At 39.4% G+C, this 19,963-nt stretch overlaps 1 protein-coding gene across 3 annotated transcripts in view; it reads right to left on the reverse strand.

The window, feature by feature from the left end:
* Positions 1-19,963, reverse strand: part of AHCTF1 (AT-hook containing transcription factor 1) — a 98,564-nt gene that overhangs the window by 38,822 nt on the left and 39,779 nt on the right. For all 3 annotated transcript variants that reach the window (XM_010387320.2, XM_030935572.1, XM_030935571.1), the window contains exons 14-21: positions 19,693-19,782; positions 16,157-16,297; positions 15,330-15,434; positions 14,347-14,440; positions 12,448-12,571; positions 12,231-12,287; positions 11,259-11,405; positions 9,550-9,737 (exon numbers count right to left, since the gene is read on the reverse strand). In XM_010387320.2, coding sequence (XP_010385622.1) covers positions 9,550-9,737; positions 11,259-11,405; positions 12,231-12,287; positions 12,448-12,571; positions 14,347-14,440; positions 15,330-15,434; positions 16,157-16,297; positions 19,693-19,782 — 946 coding nt within the window. The remainder of the gene's footprint in view (positions 1-9,549; positions 9,738-11,258; positions 11,406-12,230; positions 12,288-12,447; positions 12,572-14,346; positions 14,441-15,329; positions 15,435-16,156; positions 16,298-19,692; positions 19,783-19,963) is intronic.

Raw genomic sequence — 19,963 nt, forward strand, 5'->3', positions numbered from 1 at the left:
GCTAATAATATCAGTAAAATGACATGTTTAAAGAATTTTATGCTGCTTTATAAAGTAATAAAAAGCAAAGTATACAAACTTCAAAGAAGACAAAAAACTAATGTGGCCTGGATAGAGCTGAATGATTGGTGTGGTGTGACAGAGGAACATCAGGCTTTTAAAGCAGGGGCACTCAGTGGGAAGTGTGGGAGAGACACAGAGCTACACGTGGAATCAAGCACACTGTGTTCATGAGGAAGGGAGAGTAGAGCTTAGCAGTAGATGCTTTTTGGTTGATTTGCAGCAAGATTAGATTGGAGAACTTGGGTTAAATTTGGCAGAGTCTCAGACACCATGCAGAGGTGCTGAGACGTCCTTTTGTGGGCAATAAGATCATTTAAATGAAGGAGTGTTTCTTACACAGAAGTCTCCCAGAATCAGGTGGGAGGTGTCTTTTTTTAAATTATTTATTTATTTGTTTAAATGCCAGTGTTCAACTCATACCCCACTGACAGCATTGTCTTGAAGGTTCACTTGAGCATATCTATAAAAATTATAATTAGATATAGGTCAGGACCCAATGATCCCAATGCAAAAAATATAGTCTACAGAAACACCAGCAAAAATTGCATAAAGATTAAGTATAAGAATATACAGTGAGAGCCAGGCATAATGGCTCATGCCTGTAATCCCAACACTTTGGGAGGCCAGGGCAGGCAGATCACTTGAGCCTAGGAGTTCAAGACCAGCCTGGGCAACGCCGTGAGACCCTAACTACAAAAAATACAAAAATTGGCCTGGCGTGGTGGTGTGTGCCTGTAGTCCCAGCTATTTAGGAGGCTGAGGTGGGAGGATTGCTTGATCCTAGGAAGTCATGACTGCAGTGAGCTATGATCATGCCACTGCACTCCAGCCTGGAAGATAGAGCAAGATTCTATCTCTGAAAAAAAAAAAAAGAATATATGGTGAAACAATGAATTATGATGTAGCCCTATATGAGGAAAATATGTATTAACTTGGAAAATCATTACAGTTTTTTAAAAAGCAAGTTAAAAACAGTATGAAAATGATAATTAAAAAAATTAACCAATAAAACTTCTGTTTACATATTTATTTAAATAGAAAAGAAAAAGTTCTGAAGATACACACGAAGAACGGTGTATCTTCTGTGATCAATCTGGCAGTTAAAATTTTTGGAGAGGTTGACGACCTCCAAGGCAGAATAAAAAATGGCAAGACTGCACTGCCCTAGACTTTCTGTGAATACAAAGTTACTTGGGGAAGCAAATGGTACCCACTCTTGGCAGATCAGGGCCATCTGTTATTTTTGTTGTTCTGCGACTAGAACATTTTCACATATTCCACAGGGCTTATACAGGCCAAGTCAAGAAGTACAATGTGTAGAGGTATTCCCTAAAAATTTACATCTGAAATTGCCTCGTACTTCTCTTACTACACAGTGGAATCATTATAACTTGAGTGTAGAAGAGTGTTCATCTGTGTGTCCATGTGCACAGAAATAGGGTCGGTCATTTTTCCCTAAACCAAAATCTAGAAACCTTAAAAGCAGAACATTTTTGAACAAAGAAAAACAGAGAATAAAATGAACATTTCATTATTAAATTTCACAACAAAGTTGATTTCCCTAATGTATACAAAGTGGCTATAAATCAGTAAGATAAATCCCAACAACACAGGAAAAAAAGCTAAAGATTTTAATGGGCAGGTCACAAAAGAAATAGCTCTTTAAAAAAAGATACTTGGGCCGGGCGCGGTGGCTCAAGCCTGTAATCCCAGCACTTTGGGAGGCCGAGGCGGGCGGATCACAAGGTCAGGAGATCGAGACCATCCTGGCTAACACGGTGAAACCCCGTCTCTACTAAAAAATACAAAAAACTAGCCGGGCGAGGTGGCGGGCGCCTGTAGTCCCAGCTACTCGGGAGGCTGAGGCAGGAGAATGGCGTGAACCCGGGAGGCGGAGCTTGCAGTGAGCTGAGATCTGGCCAGTGCACTCCAGCTTGGGTGACAGAGCGAGACTCCGTCTCAAAAAAAAAAAAATAAAAATAAAAAATAAAAATAAAAAAATAAAAAAAGATACTTGTATTATTATAGTGAGACTGAACATACCAAAACTACCATTTTTACCTATGAGATGATGAGACAAAAACTACCTGGCACACTGTGTTGATAAAAGACACAGCACATGGTCACTGAGAGGAGGATTAAGTTGGCATAACCTTGATGGAGGGCAATTTGCTCTACTTGTCAAAATTAAACTACCAAAATTACGAAGGCAAACATCCTTTCACCTTAGGATTTTATTCTACAAACTGGCATATGTGCAATATGTGTGGTTACTCATCATAGCATTGTTTAAAATGGCTAAAGGTTGAAACAACCTAAATGTTCATTACAGAGAACTATTAATAATTAGGGCAAGGTGTGGCAGCTCAAGACTGTAATCCCAGCACTTTGGGAGACCGAGATAGGTGGATTTATCACCTGAGGTCAGGAGTTCGAGACCAGCCTGGCCAACATGGCGACACCCTGTCGCTACTAAAAATACAAAAATTAGTCAGGCATGATGGTGCACGCCTGTAATCCCAGCTACTTGGGAGACTGAGGCAGGAGAATCGGCTTGAACCCGGGAGGCGGAGGTTGCAGTGAGCCGAAATCACTCTACTACACTCCAGCCTGGGTGACAAGTGAGACTCTTTTCCCCCGACCCCGCCAAAAAAAAAGGGAGAACTAATTAAAAAAAAAAATGGTACAGCCATCCAAATAATGAACTACTATGCAACAGTTAAAAAGCAAATCCTTTATGTAATTATAAAATTAGCACCAAACTAAAGTGAAAAAAAGTACATTGCAGAAGGGTGTACAGTCAGAAGGGTATACAGTGTGCTGTTTTTATTTGTTAAAAGGGTTTACTGGGAGAGAATATATAGGCATTTGTTAACATTCGTTTAGAAGATCTTAGGAAGAATACACTAGAAGTTATTCACAGTACTGGGTACTAAGAGGAAAGAGGCAGTTGGGAATTCACTATGTCATCATTCTTAACCTCTTAAAACACTGGAGCATGTAAATAGCTTATCATCAAAAACAAATAATATGTCTCTCCCCCAGCCCATAGGCATTATATATTTTTAAAATTTTCCACTTTAAGCAGGGCATGGTGGCTCACGCCTGTAATCCCAGCACTTGGGGAGGCCGTGGCAGGCGTATCACAAGGCCAGGAGTTCGAGGCCAGCCTGACCAACACGGTAAAACCCTGTCTCTACTAAAAATACAAAAATTAGCCAGGTATGGTGGCAATGCCTGTAATCCCAGCTATTCAGGAGCCTGAGGCAGGAGAATCACTTGAATACAGGAGGTGGAGGTTACAGTGAGCCTAGATCGCGCCACTACACTCCATCCAGCCTAGTGGACACAGCGAGACTCCAACTAAAAAAACTAAATTTCCACTTTAAACTGTGATACACTCCCAGTTGATCAGACATACTAGCAGGAGTAAGATAAACTTACTTTATGATTTACCAAATATTAATTTGATAATCGTATACAGAGTATTTTTAACAACAAATGACAAATGATGATGTTCTTTCCCAGTTTCCCCTATAGCAGGAAAACACTTTGAACTTCAAGAAATCCATTGACAACACTTAGCAAATGTTTTAAAACAAAGTCTCCAAATCCTCACTATTTTCTTTCTTCCTACAGAAAACAATAATGATGCTAGAAAATAATAATGATGCTAGTAAGAAAATTAATTTATGAAAGGCTAGGCTAGCATGTTGGCAGTAAAAGATACAGAAATCATTTTAATAAGGAATGCATGGGGGTTCTCAGCAATACAGCAAAGACAGACTGAAAACCCATCCTGTGGCAAACTCTCTAAACATGCTAGACCAAATACAAATATGCATTATGAAATGCACGGTGGAGACCACAACACAAAAAGACATTCAAGAGAGGTAAACCACCAAGCACTGATTGTTAGTGACTGGAGTAAAGTAAAAAGACTGGGGAAAGACACATACAGGATATAAATAAAAAAGGTTATTTGTGTGTCTACATTAACAACTATTCATGATAAAGAAGGTTACCATGTAATAATTTTAAAAGTCATTTTTAAAAAGAACAAACTAAAACTCTTATGTACCTAATATTCAAAATAGAAAAAGCTGCCAATACGGTGAGGAACTGAGACATCCACCATTAGTGTCAGCAACTTCACGTACTTAGTAACTCACAGAACAGACCAAGAAAAAAAACTATTAAGGACACAGAAAGATTAAAACCATGCAACGAACAAACTTGATCATGGGGACAAATATATCTGACATTTCACCTATTAAATGGAGAATACATTGAGTACTTATCAGTGGGTAAATCAAGTCTTAGCAAAAAAAATTTTTTTAAATAGAAGCAGGGTTGCCTGGGTGAGGAGGTTCAAGCCTGTAATCCCAGCACTTTGAGAGGCGGAGGCAGGCAGATCACCTGAGGTCAGGAGTTGGAGACCAGCCTGACCAACATGGTGAAACCCCGTCTCTATTAAAAATACAAAAATTTGCCGGGCGCAGTGGCTCAAGCCTGTAATCCCAGCACTTTGGGAGGCTGAGACGGGCGGATCACGAGGTCAGGAGATCGAGACCATCCTGGCTAACACGGTGAAACCCCGTCTCTACTAAAAAATACAAAAAACTAGCCGGGCGAGGTGGCAGGCGCCTGTAGTCCCAGCTACTTGGGAGGCTGAGGCAGGAGAATGGCGTAAACCCAGGAGACAGAGCTTGCAGTGAGCTGAGATCCGGCCACTGAACTCCAGCCTGGGCGACAGAGCGAGACTCCGTCTCAAAAAAAAAAACAAAAACAAAAATTAGCTGGGCGTGGTGGCGGCACCTATAATCCAAGCTACTTGGGAGGCTGAGGCAGGAGAATCGCTTGAATCTGGGAGGCAGAGGTTGCAGTGAGCCGAGATCGTGTCATTGCACCCCAGCCTGGGCAATAGAGCAAGACTCTTGTCTCAAAAAAAAAAAGGAGAAGCAGCAGGGTCTCCATATGTTGCCCAGCCTGGTCCTGAACTCCTGGGCTCAAGTGATCCTCCTATTTCCGCCTCCCAAAGTGCTGGGATTACAGGCATGAGCCACCGTGCCTGGCCTTTATTATTATTACTTTTTTTTTTTTTTTGAGACGGAGTCTCGCTCTATCGCCCAGGGTGGAGTGCAGTGGCGTAATTTTGGCTCACTGCAACCTCCACCTCCTGGGTTCAAGCAGTTCTCCTGCCTCAGGCTCCTGAGTAGCTGGGATTACAGGTGTGCACCACCACTCCCAGTTAATTTTTGTATTTTTAGTAAAGACGGGGGTTTCACCATGTTGGTCAGGCTGGTCTCGAACTCCTGACCTCGTGATCCACCCGCCTCGGCCTCCCAAAGTGCTGAGATTACAGGCATGAGCCACCGTGCCCGGCCTATTATTATTACTTTTAAACAGAGCAAGTCTTAGCAAAATTTTACAGGTCAGGTACCACATGGATCACATTATGTGATTACAATACAATTAGCCAACAACACAATTTTTAAAACCTATTATTTGTAAATTAAAACTTCTAAATCATAGATAGGGAAAATAAATAACCATAATGAAAGTTTAAAAATATTTAGAACAGAATCATAATTAAAATTGTGGGATGCGGCCGGGCGCGGTGGCTCAAGCCTGTAATCCCAGCACTTTGGGAGGCCGAGACGGGCGGATCACGAGGTCAGGAGATCGAGACCATCCTGGCTGACACGGTGAAACCCCGTCTCTACTAAAAAATACAAAAAAACTAGCCGGGCGAGGTGGCGGGCGCCTGTAGTCCCAGCTACTCGGGAGGCTGAGGCAGGAGAAGAGCGTGAACCCGGGAGGCGGAGCTTGCAGTGAGCTGAGATCTGGCCACTGCACTCCAGCCTGGGCGACAGAGCAAGACTCCGTCTCAAAAAAAAAAAAAAAAAAAAAAAAATTGTGGGATGCTGCTAAGGTGCTATGTAGGACATTCGATTTATATTTTTGTATTACCAAAAAAAAAAGCTGAAAATGAAACAATCATCCAACCTGAGTTAAAAGTACAGCAAAATAAACCCACATAACATAGAAAGAAGAAAAATTATGCCTATACGAAAGGATTGTTCAGCTTTCTTGTACATTTATAATCCTAAGACTGAATAATCAATGTTAGTAGCTGAATTATCTATAGTCTTTATTTATAAGTCTGTCGCTGTACAGTGCATCATGGTTAATTTGCATGTAAAACAGCCATGCCACAGTTGTGATGGTATGTCTGTAGACATAGCTCATAAAATTTAAAAGCTACCAGCATGAAGTTTTAGAGAAAGGCAAAGATGCTCTTAATGAGGAAACTCAGAATCAGAGAGGATAAACTGCTTTTGATCCTATTTCAAAAAGTGGCATAGTTTAGATTTAAATCCCAATCTATTTGAGTCCAAAGATTTTGCTCTTAACATCTTTGCTACAATAAGTGGCTGTTTCAATAACATTATTTGTAAGGGTGCAAATTAATAAACAATATTACTAATATAAATTAATAGTTCAAAACAGGGCAACACCTCCTCAGGTCAGAAGTGAGGGTGTACAGTCAGGAGGGTGAGTGTGGGGAGAGTGTTAGTGTTTGATGGTTTAAATATTAAAACTTTTTCAGCCATTTCAGTTGTCTTTATGCAATCAAATCATTTGAGTGTTAGACCATGATGCAGCCTAACTTCTCTGACTTTTAGTTCAAATTTCCCAAATGTAACCTCTATCCATGGTTCAAGGACATACTGATTAAACACTGCTGGACTAGAGTTGTAGGTACTTGAACAAATTAGGTGATTATGTACGACCGCGGGAGATACTCAGAAACTTTGTTTTCTTGAATAAGTCCCTGTAAATCAGCTTGTTTTCTTGTTATTTGCTTCTTTCTGATAAAAGTGAAGTGTAAAGTATGCTGTTATATAATCTCCTGGGCAATAAACATAGCTGTCTTTTGCAAAATTATCAGTTCAAAAATTTAAGCAGCTTTCTCCTAAGGTGTTTCTTTTTTTTTTTTTTTTTTGAGATGGGGCTGGAGTGCAATGGCCAGATCTCAGCTCACTGCAAGCTCCGCCTCAGCCTCTGGAGCAGCTGGGACTACAGGCGCCCGCCATCTCGCCCGGCTAGTTTTTTGTATTTTTAGTAGAGACGGGGTTTCATCATGTTAGCCAGGATGGTCTCGATCTCCTGACCTCGTGATCCGCCCATCTCGGCCTCCCAAAGTGCTGGGATTACAGGATTGAGCCACCGCGCCCGGCCAAGGTGTTTCAATAAAAACTATCACCTGCACTTTCAACAGTGTTCTCTGACTTTTTAGCAACACTCACGTCATTCTCTATTTACAGGACTAGTAATTATTTTTAAACAGTTCTTAAATCTGAATACAAGCTATCTCACAAATAGAATTTTGAGTGGTTGTTTTTATTTCTGTATTTAATGTATAGAAGCCTTAATGTGCTAGTTTTCTGGGGAATGGATAACTGAGACTTTTTCCAACTTAAGAGAAATAAGGTTTAGAAATTAAACTATTTATTAGTGTTTGTTTACTATATGGCAAAGGTAAAGGAAATGAGAACCCAGCAAATCAGAGAAACATGCTCTGGATGAATTAAAGAAGGACACTTGGAATCAAAAGAAGGAAAAAAATCAGCAAACTTCCAAACATGTTTCTTCCAAAGTTCCAACACCTGCCCCTCTGATGTAAGTATTAGTGATAAGTATCAACACTTTAACATCACTAAAGAGAAGTACATGCAAATGAAAAAAATTTATATGATGGTTTCCAACCCAGTACTATAATGCTTAACCCATTTATTCAAGTTATCACATTTAGCTTCTTTAAATTATTGTTCTTACAGTAAATCTTGTTGAAACTACAATTTTGCTCTCAGAAACAATTTCAGTATTGATTCTAGATTTATTAAGTTATCTAAACATTTTTGCTAAGCCAGATTATTTCAACAAGTACTTGCTAATTCATTACTGTTAAGGTTCTATGTCTAAATCAATCTATATTAAACTTCAAAACTTTTCTTCTGCCTGAAATTTGTAGATCTTACCCTCTTATCCTTAGAAGTACATGTTATTTAACCAAAGAGAACCAAGAAAATGCAACTTTCAGAGTGCTGACGCAGAATTGATAATTGGTTCATATATAACACAGTGAGGTAAAGTAATTTCTAAAAATATAAAAATGATCAATAGGGTTGAATAAAACCAATAAAAGTGGTATAAAGTAAGCCTAGTAAGGAATTTCAGCTCCAAGCAATGTCTCCAGCCTAGTTCACAGGAAAACCCAGTAACCATACCACTGTACTTCCCATCATGCCATTTAGCTTTCTCACAGGTACTGTGCAGGTGAGACTGTAATAATCATTATGTAAATGGCAAATACACTGATTAGAGAACATTAAAATCTGCAAAAAGAAGAAACAAAGATATCACTTGTTCAAATCTGGTTGAAGTATTAAGACATAAAATTGGACACTTCCTTAAATTAAGATTCTCTTTCTATGAGGATGCAACAGGGCAAATGCAATGACAAAATTCAAATACAAAGAATTCCAATACGCGGCCGGGCGCGGTGGCTCAATCCTGTAATCCCAGCACTTTGGGAGGCCGAGATGGGCGGATCACGAGGTCAGAAGATCGAGACCATCCTGGCTAACACTGTGAAACCCCGTCTCTACTAAAAAATACAAAAAACTAGCCGGGCGAAGTGGCGGGCGCCTGTAGTCCCAGCTACTCGGAGGCTGAGGCAGGAGAATGGCGTGAACCCGGGAGGCGGAGCTTGCAGTGAGCTGAGATCTGGCCACTGCACTCCAGCCTGGGCGACAGAGCGAGACTCCGTCTCAAAAAAAAAAAAAAAGAATTCCAATACTCAAACAACCAATATTAACAAAAGTATCAGCGTACCATGACTGAATACAAATTCTCAATCTGCAATTCTCTATCACTCCATTCTTCCTCTCTATTCTTGACTCCTTTTCAGCATACCAAACCCTCAGCTGTCCAGGCAGGACAACTGTCAGTGTTGTCAATTAGCAACAAATGTAACTGTAAATCTCAATTTGGCACCCCTTCCTTTTATTCAAGGTACTTATCTTATTCTAGATAAAAGGTGTTGTATGTTTTTCTTAACACTGAAAGACCAATAAGTAATGCAACAAAGTAAAATATTATACAGTATAACCCTAACCCCCCTCAGTATCCGTGGGGGGACTGGTTCCAGGATCCCCAAGGATACCAATATCCACCCATACTCAAGTTTCAAAGTTGGTCCTGCAGAGCCATGTATATGAAAAGCTGACCTTCCATATATGCAGGTTTTACATCCCATGAATACTGTATTTTCAATCTGCCTCGATGCAGAATCCACTAATACAAAGGACTGACTTTACTGACTTAAGGGCCAACTGCATATTGCCATTGTCAATTTCATCAATTCCATTTTATTAACAGATATGATAAAGAGTTTATACTTTCAAAAGATGTACTTACCTATTAAAAAGCAAAACAGTGAGGTGAAGGATAACATCGCTACCACTGGACACTGTTGGCTTCATTGTCTGAATATATCTGAGGGCTTGTCTATGCTCGCCTTGACTCATGAATGCCTGAATAATCTTTGAATGTTGCCATGACAAAGGTTTCGCAGTAGCTGGATGAAACAAAAGATCCAAACCACTCTGGAAATAACATGAAAAGTGTTAAATATAAACATAATCCTATACATTTAGACAAAGCAGCTAAACCTAACACTAAAAAACCACAAAAATCAAGGTAAGACCGTTTAAATATAAGCTGAAAAAATCTACTTTAATCTGTGGTATATAGAGTTGGCTCTCAGTATCTACAGGATCCATATCTGCAGACTGAACTAAGTGCAGATAGAAAACATTTGCAAAAATAAGGCTGGGCGCGGTGGCTCATGCCTGCAATCTCCGCACTTTGGGAGGGAGGCTGAGACAAGCGGACTGTTTGAGCTCAGGAGTTCAAAACCAGCCTGGGCAACATGGCAAAACTCATTCTCTAAAACAAATAAAAGTAAGTTTAAAAAAAAATTAAAAAGTGCAGTGGCACATGCCTATACTCCCAGCACTGTGGGAGGCTGAGGTGGGCAGATCAGTTGAGGTCAGGAGTTCAAGACCAGCCTGGTCAACATGGTGAAACCCCATCTCTACTAAAAAGGTAAAAATTAGCCAGGCAGGGTGGTATGTACCTGTAGTCCCAGCTACTCGGGAGGCTGAGGCAGGAGAATTGTTTGAACCCGGGAGGCACAGGCTGCAGTGAGCCAAGATTGCGCCACTGCACTTCAGCCTGGGTGACAGAGCGAGACTCCATCTCAAAATAAATACATAAAAATAAAAAATAACAGTATAATGATAAAACATAATACAAATAAAAACAATACAGAATAAACTATTCATACAGCATTTACATTGTATTAGATATTATAAGTGATCTAGAGATGATTTAAAATACCCAATGAAATGTAAATAACACGTAAATAACTGTTATAGTGTAATGTCCAGGAAATAGTGACAAGAAAAATGTCTGTACATATTCAGTACAGACCCAGTTTTTTCCCCGAGTATTTCTGATCTGTGGCTGGTTGAAGCCACGGATATGGAATCCACGGACACAGAGGGCCAATGGTATACAAGAGGATGTGCATAGGGTATATGCAAATACTATGCCATTTTATATAAGAGACACGAGCCTCTGTGAATTTTGGTATGTTTCTGGATCCTGAAACCAATTCCGCACAGATCCTGAGTAATAACTGTATTTTAAAGAATAAAAGCCTTATCAAAAACCTGACACCTCTGAGACTGTATCACACTATTTTATAAGATCGTCCCATCACCAATTTCATACATCAAGGCCAAATCTTGCCTTCCATGGTTCCCCCAACACCCCAAACATATCTCTAATATAACAATCACTGTATCTGCACTATCATAATTACTTACTTAGTAGTTTCCTTCTTTAAACGGTAAGAAATCTTGGGTTCTGAATTGCTGTATTTATATTCTTGCCTTCTAAAATAGTGCTTGGTAAGGTACTGATTAAACTGAAACTGAGCCCTTCCTCAACTATTTTTAGAAGTAGACTGTATCATATCTTTTAATAACAATTTAAATTCTGTGTATTTTCTAAAATTCTAGTAATTCATGGAAGTTTACGCTGTAAGTGAATAGACTTACCTCAAAGTCATTATGATCTATCAACCAAAACCCCTGAATAAGTTTAACTTGGCCCCAAGAAATGGCAAATACAGTTGGGAAAGATTCAATGGGAGTCTCTGTTTTGTTGGGAAAGGAATACATAATATCAAGTAGCAAATAAATGGTCTTTGAAAAAGCAGATTAAGGACAATAAAATACAACAACAAAAACCTCCTACATATATATTTACAATAGGTAGCAACAAAATGTAGCATTAAAAGAGACTTGAAAGGCCCGTTTTTAGTGTTTAAAAGCCGTCATGGAGAGTCAGCAATGAGAGGATATTTTAGTAAATGTAGGTAAAACTGGTCCCACATCAACTCCATTCATTCCCAGTATTTTATTACCAGCACCACAAAGGAGATAAAGTGAATTTTTATGAAGTCAGTAGCTCAGTAAATAAGAAACAAAGATATATGCAAATTTTTAGTGATCTAGCAAAAGATGGTAGCTTAATCAGACATCATCTAGCTTATAAATTATAAATGGAATTACACATTTTTAGACTAAGTAACTAACATTAGCACAAAAATATTATCACAAAGACTACAGGACTCAAATAACGCCTAAGGCAATATCACACTGACTTATAATGTATTCATTTCCAGCACAGAGGTTAACGCCACTGAGAGTGACCACTTGGTAGTAGTATTTTAGAGCAACTGTTGTTAACTTTTTGAGTGTCTTGGACACATTTAAGTTATCTGATAAAAGCCCAAGTACCCTATACCTAGAAAAACAAACATAAAACAACATTGTGCATATAGTTTTAGGTTAATCATAGGCCATCTGAGCCCAAACAACAGATCCTGGCTTAACACCTCCTTAAAAAAACAAAACCAAAATTCAACCTTGCAATTGAGATCACATTAGATATGTCAGGTTTCTACTACTCTTGAAATTTTATAATTTTAATAATACATAAACACTGGATAAAACTTAAAAGGATACAATAGAATGTTTGGCTGCTTCAGTAATGCCGTCTAATAGGTACATATCAAGTACTGCCTATAAAACAAAGAGATAAAACCGTCAGTGGATCTTATAAGGTCATTCATTCATTCACGCTTCTTGTTTTCCCAAGTCTGTGCCAGACACGCAGCTAAGCATGTCTCCTCCCTCCCCAGCTTTGTAGACTCTAAGTGATAGCACATTACTGCAAACCTACGTGTAGACTAGCAGGAGGATATTTTCCTGTGCCTCCTTCATCGCGTTTCCACAACTTCTCAATTCGCTCTCCTAACTGAGAAACCAGTCCATCAATCATCAAGCAATCGGGGTTCCACTTCCCTCTGCAATCAGGGAAAAGTTAAGACTTACTTAGTATCACTGTTAATTAATATCAAAGCAACCAGCATCAAAATATTAAAAGTAACAATCCCAACTATCAAAGAGAGAAGAGTCTGGGCATGGTAGCTTATGCCTGTAATCCCAGTGATTTGGGAGGCCAAGGCAGGAGGATCACTTGAGGTCAGGAGTTTGAGACCAGCCTGGGTTACAAAGCAAGACCCCATTTCTAAAGAAAATACAAAAACTAGCTGGGCATGGTGGTGTGCACCTGTAGTCCTAGCTATTCAGGAGGATGAGGAAGGAGGATCGTTTGAGCCCAGGAGTTTAAAGTGAGCTATACACATGCCACTGCACTGCAGCCTGGGCAACAGAGACCCTGTCTCTAAAAACAGAGAGAGAAGAGAATTGGGAATTGGACCCTAGTTAGCATGATGAGAACTACAGACATCAAGGAGAGTTAGTCGGATAAGCCCTTAAGTTGCCTCCAGTTCAGTCATCAGCAAGCCAGTCAGTCAAGGTGAGGTCCCCAGGTGGTCCATCTAGCCAGTGACCATTCTATTTTTCACCATATTAAGCAAACTACCATAGAGTATAAAGCCCAGCATAGTGAAAATACTGAAGTTCAAAGACAGAAAGTTAAAGTTTCTGTTTCATCACTTGGGTTAGTCTTTTATCCTCAGTGATTCTTTTTTTTTTTTTTTTTGAGATGGAGTCTCTCTCTGCTGCCCAGGCTGGAGTGCAGTGGCCGGATCTCAGCTCACTGCAAGCTCTGCCTCCTGGGTTCACGCCATTCTCCTGCCTCAGCCTCCCACGTAGTTGGGACTACAGGCGCCCGCCACATCGCCCGGCTAGTTTTTTGTATTTTTTAGTAGAGACGGGGTTTCACCGTGTTAGCCAGGATGGACTCGATCTCCTGACCTCGTGATCCGCCCGTCTCGGCCTCCCAAAGTGCTGGGATTACAGGCTTGAGCCACCGTGCCCGGCCTATCCTCAGTGATTCTTTCACTCAAATATCTATTACTGAGCACCTATGATGTGATGTGCAGATATTGTCCCTGTTTCCTTTTCTTTTCTCTTCTTTTTTTCCCTTATTTCCTTTTCTAATTGTGAATAGCGGCAGCACTTACTACTCTCTGAGGTTGTCCAATGAGTCAGGCACTGCACTAGATGCCCTGCACACATTATTTTATTTAGCTTTATACTGACTTCATTAACTTATATAACAAATAGGATTAGAAAGCATAACAAAGTGTTAAGGATATACACTTAGGAAATAACAGATCTAGAATTGTAAAATATCCTAATCAATCCTCCAAGCTAATGCTCACTCTCCTAAATTGGTCATTCTAAAGCACTGGTTCCCACAATTGCCATGCATCAGAATTATAGCTGGCACAGATTTTAAAGTACTGATTCCCAGGTGATTCGAGTGTAAGAAACCTGGAATCAACGTTTGTGAACCATTGCTCTAATGTTACATGCTTTGTAATTTTGTCATTGCAACTTGAGGAAGACGACTATTTCCAGAAGTGTGGTCAAGACTCTAAACACCTCTCTTTCTTTGTCTATTACCTTTACTTCTTTATTTCAAAGGAACTAAGTAGGCTCTTCATGTATTCTTTTTTTTTAAAAAGAGAGAAATAAAATAGTAATGGTAATAGCAAATTCTGATACTTTACTGAGAATTATACCCATTCACTTTGTAACACGATGAACACTGTTCTGAGAAACTTTTGACTTCTTACAGATGTAATTTCTAAAATTGTTTTACTAGTACCTTGATAAACGCTCAAACTTCTGTCGACGACTGGTGTAGTAGTTCTGAATTACAGGGTAGTTGTAGCATAACCTTGACAACTGCACAGTATCATCTAGATTTTTAAGAGTTGGAAAAAAAGCTGGTAATATTTCCAAAATATCTCAACAATACATAATATTTTACTGTAATTTAATATTTATAGCAACCTCTGGTTAACCCACAGGGTGGTTATATTGAAGTAATAAAAGATTACTACACATCTTTTTATTTATAGATGCACAAGTGAGAAAATGATCTGTCACGAAAGTCTTAACAACATAGATGGTGGCTTAAAATCCCGGAAACTGTTCTAAATAACTTCACTCCTTAGGCGCAAATAATAATTTGAAAGCAAGACATGTTCACTACAAATCAAAATCTAAGAGGATTATGAAAAAATAAGATCAACAATTATGTACAGTGGCAGAGGCACTTCTAAATAAAATCTAATGGCTTCCTGGAAATGCAAGAAAGTGAAGGTTTTAGAAGTTATACTCTAAACAAATATAGCACAAGTCAAATACCAAGAATTCTCTAATTCTTGGTACTGGCATAAATTACTAGATAAAAGGGGCTATTTAATTGAAGAAATATTAGTAACCATATTAAAAGGATCATTATCAGGAAACGGGAAAACTGAGTTATAGAAACTATAGTTCTATGGATCTAAATAATAGCTAGTAATACTGCTGAACTCATTTTCAGGAGCTATGTTTTCTCAAATTTGCTTTCCTTCTAAATGTTATTCAATCTAATAAACATGTATGAGCACTGTGTGGCAGGCATAGGATGAAGATACAAAGTAAGGAAAAATGTAAGAAAAGAAGGTAAGGATAAATTAAATTAAGGAGAAAATTAAGTGAGGTGGAAGAAAATAAACCCAAAGCATTAGAATACGATCACAAAATTATAAAGATTCAGAATGTTTTATTTAATACTTATAGAGTAAGTAAATATTTTACCTATGCCTTCTGGTAAAAGCCCAGAATGAGAGAACCAAAGAACCACTTGTGCATATTGACAGATGAGGTGGGAAACCACAAACTTATTGCTTAAGTCTATCAGTCCTGTAAAGAAGAGTTAACATCAGTTGTTTACTCACAAAAAAAAGCAAGATGCTCCACAGTTTTCAAACTTAATCACTTGGTAATTTACATATACATGTAAATGTATATTTTACATACATGTATTTGTTCAAAATACATGTATCTCTCTTGAACTAATTCACTTTTGTATCTAGTTTACTTTGGTCCAAAATGATGTCAAGCAAATCTCCAAAATGCTAAAATAAGTAAGTCACTCCCTAAAATAGACATTTTAGGTAAATACACTTCCACCTCAGCTACACTTTCATTTAGCTAATTCCAGAACTCAAATTTACACATTAATACAAACTAGTATAGTATCACTAAGAAAGATTGTTCAAAACAGGCCTTTAAATGAAATTGACTTGTTTTGGTTTTGAAATTGCAAAACAGAAAAAAATTATAATGACTTCTTTGAATAAAAAACATACATGACTGAATTTGAAACTTTACTGCAAATACACTAACCTTAATAATTATTAACTTCAGAATTTCCTAAGCTTATTTAAGCATGGGCTCGTGGCATGGCATGTCTAACAACATTCTGTAGCTTTTCACTGAAACAAAGAAACAAACAAAAACCCTAGCACTGGAGAAATAATGTCCTCTTTACATAATGATCCATCTAAGACATGGGAAATGTATTCGTTTCTCTAAGAAGTCAAATTTAATAAAACAATCAATTGATAAAACAAAGAGGATACCTCTCTCAGTGATCTCTCGGGCTTCTGATGCAAAACAGCTCAAGACTATATTAAGATTGCTAAGAAGCAAATAGCATTGCTGGATAGACTGTATAGTTTGTGGATCCATGAAATGACACGAACCATCAAATAATGGCACACCTTTCAAGAATAAAATACAAGATAAGTTTCCATACAGTAAATCTAAATAAATTAGAATCACAATACAAAATTTCTCAAACTGCTATCACTCAAAAGAATTATTCTATTCATTATGAGATTTATAAAGACAAGCTAGGAATGGCAAAACCTCCAAGGAACCTAAAAAGTGCTTTCAATATAAAACTAGCAAAAGCCAAGAGTGAGAACATGAACTCAAATCATCTAGATCTAGAGCTTATCCTCACAACCAGTACACATCAAAAGACAGGGATTTACTTTAATGACCCATTTAGTTACATTAATATTTAATGTGTTATTGGTCTAGAAAACAACTGTCTTCGTTCTAAAATCCTTCTTTAGATCAAATCAAATTCTAATTTGTTTTACTTCTTTTTTTTTTCTTTTTTATTTGAGACAGCGTCTCGCTCTGTGGCCCAGACTGGAGTACAGTGGTGCAATCTCAATCTCGGCTCACTGCAACCTCTCCCTCCCAGGTTCAAGCGATTCTTCTGCCTCAGGCTCCTGGGTAGATGGGATTACAGGCATGTGCTACCACACGCGGCTGATTTTTGTATTTTTAGTAGAGACGAGGTTTCACCATGTTGGCCAGGCTGGCCTCGAACTCCTGACCTCAGGTGATTCGCCTGCCTCGGTCTCCCAAAGTCCTGGATTACAGGCATGAGCCACTGTGCCCAATCTAATTTGCTTTACTTCTTTTTTTTTTTTTTTTTTTTTTGAGACGGAGTCTCACTCTGTCGCCCAGGCTGGAGTGCAGTGGCCGGATCTCAGCTCACTGCAAGCTCCGCCTCCCGGGTTCCCGCCATTCTCCTGCCTCAGCCTCCCTAGTAGCTGGGACTACAGGCGCCCGCCACCGCACCCGGCTAGTTTTTTGTATTTTTTTAGTAGAGACGGGGTTTCACCATATTAGCCAGGATGGTCTCTATCTCCTGACCTCGTGATCCGCCCGTCTCGGCCTCCCAAAGTGCTGGGATTACAGGCTTGAGCCACCGCGCCCGGCCGTTGCTTTACTTCTAATACTTTTTTTGAGATAGGGTCTTACTCTGTCACCTAGGCGGGAGTGCAATGGTACTACTATCACAGCTCACTGCACTCTCAAACTCCTGGGCTCAAGTGTTCCTCCAGGCTGTCTCCCAAGGAGCTGGGACTACAGGCATGTGCCACCATGCCCAGCTAATTAAAAAAATAATTTTTTTTTTGGCAGAGACGGGGGTCTTGCTATATTGCTCAGGCTGGTCTTGAATTCCTGGCCTCAAGCAATCCTTTCATCTTAGCCTCCTAAAGTGCTGGGATTACAGGCCTGAGCCACCACGCCTAATCTCTACTACATTTAAAACACTTACTATGCTTTGTATTTTAATTACTCTTAGAGGTTTTTATTTTTTAAAAAACCCAACCTACCGGTATAAAGCTCAAAGCAGCAACAGCTGAACTACCACGTTAAACTCCCAAACACTGCACCATCCTCAAAGAATCAAAGCAGTCATACGATTTATGAATTGAGTTCAATTTCTTTTTACAAAACATAATGAGGTTCAACAAACATTTTTCTCTTAAAAAAAAAAGACATTTTGCCGGGCGCGGTGGCTCACGCCTGTAATTCCAGCACTTTGGGAGGCCGAGAAAGGCGGATCACTAGGTCAGGAGATCGAGACCATCCTGGCTAACACGGTGAAACCCCGTCTCTACTAAAAAAATACAAAAAACTAGCCGGGCGAGGTGGCGGGTGCCTGTAGTCCCAGCTACTTGGGAGGCTGAGGCAGGAGAATGGCGTGAACCCGGGAGGTGGAGCTTGCCACTGCACTCCAGCCTGGGCGACAGAGCCAGACTCTGTCTCAAAAAAAAAAAAAAAGGCATTTTTACTCTGATCCTAAACACCTGATAGTGTTCTTCCAGACCTCAATCACACTGATCACTGAAATATTTAATTCATGACAATAGTTTCATAAGTACAGCCTAAAACACTAGAAAGCTCCATGTCTTCCTAACAAACTTGATTGGTATAAAAATTCTCTACCAAGAATAACTTACATTGTGAAAAGCTATCTATAGTCAAATCATTTCAAAAGTCCATCTGTTTACTCATCATGACACAAGAGAAATGACTAAAACATTTACCCCTAAATAAACTTAAATTTTACTTTCACTTACAGTGCAACTGTATCTCTAACTACTAGTACTTTCAGCCTTGTATTTGCCCTAACTGGACACAATAGGTTTTTAATATTCATGACATACCACAAGACTCAATCAAAATGAACAAGAAACTAACAAAACTGTCAAGAAGGAAAATGATCTGCCATGATAATAATGACATCTGCCCATGAAGGACAACAGTGATGCACTTTTACCCTGCCACTTCAACTTCATTATTTCTATCAACATGTTAAATAGAAAGTAAGTACAGAAACTTCTGAGCATTACCTAGCACATTCCCCTTACTCTATCACCAGTATATTTAGTAAATTAAACTCCTAAGACCAAAAAGACAAGTTATAATCCTAAAACCTGCTATTGTAGGCATATCAGCATGTTGCCAGTTTAATGACCTGCTGCAAAATCTTGATCAAAAATTACTTTTGGCTGGATGTAATGGCTCACGCCTTGTAATACCAATGCTTTGGAAGGCCCAGGCAGGAGGATCGCTTGAGGCCAGGAGTTCAAGACCAGCCTCGGCAATATAGTGAGACCACGTCTCTACAAAAAATACAACAATTAGCTGGGTGAGGCAGCATGTGCCTGTGGTCCAAGCTACTCAGGAGGCTGAGGCAGGAGGATGACTTGGGCTCAAAAGGTTAAGGCTGCAGTGAGCCATGAACTCACCACTATAGTACTGCCTGGGCAACAAGTGAGACCATGTCTCAAAAAAAAAAAAAAAATTACTTTAAGGTAAAAAGAAATAATTTTCTTTTGGGACATCTTCAAATTTTAAGAGTTTACAACTGTACAACTTCAGGTCGGGCGCAGTGGCTCAAGCCTGTAATCCCAGCACTTTGGGAGGCCGAGACGGGCGGGTCACCAGGTCAGGAAATCAAGACCATCCTGGCTAATATGATGAAACCCCGTCTCTACTAAAAATTACAAAAAAATTAGCAGGCGTGGGGGCGGGTGCCTGTAGTCCCAGCTACTCGGGAGGCTGAGGCAGGAGAATGGCGTGAACCCGGGAGGCGGAGCTTACATTGAGCCGAGATCGCGCTGCTGCACTCCAGCCTGGGCGACAGAGCGAGACTCCGTCTCAAACAACAACAAAAAAAAGAGTTTACAACTTCAAAATGATTACAAATTATGTACTTAAGACATAAACCAAGGTTAGTATTTTAATATTAATACTACTAATATTAATACTACTGTGCTACATCTAGACTTCTAATACTTACATAGTCTGTCAAATTCCTCTTTTGTGAGAACCACTTTATTCCACGTCCATTCAAGAACAAAGCGCAAATTAGTAGCAGAATTTGGTTGTTCTTATTTGTAAATACAAAAGGGAAAAAATAAAGATTATTAATTACAAACAGAATTCTAAACTGCTGGTGGGAAAACACGGCAGACAGCACCCTAACCGAGTGAACACCAACACTGAACGGAGGCCGAACGGACCCTCACAGTGCATCACACCACGGAGCACATCACGTCGGGTAGTACTGC

Source organism: Rhinopithecus roxellana, chromosome 8, assembly GCF_007565055.1.
Source record: "Rhinopithecus roxellana isolate Shanxi Qingling chromosome 8, ASM756505v1, whole genome shotgun sequence".
NCBI lineage: Eukaryota > Metazoa > Chordata > Mammalia > Primates > Cercopithecidae > Rhinopithecus > Rhinopithecus roxellana.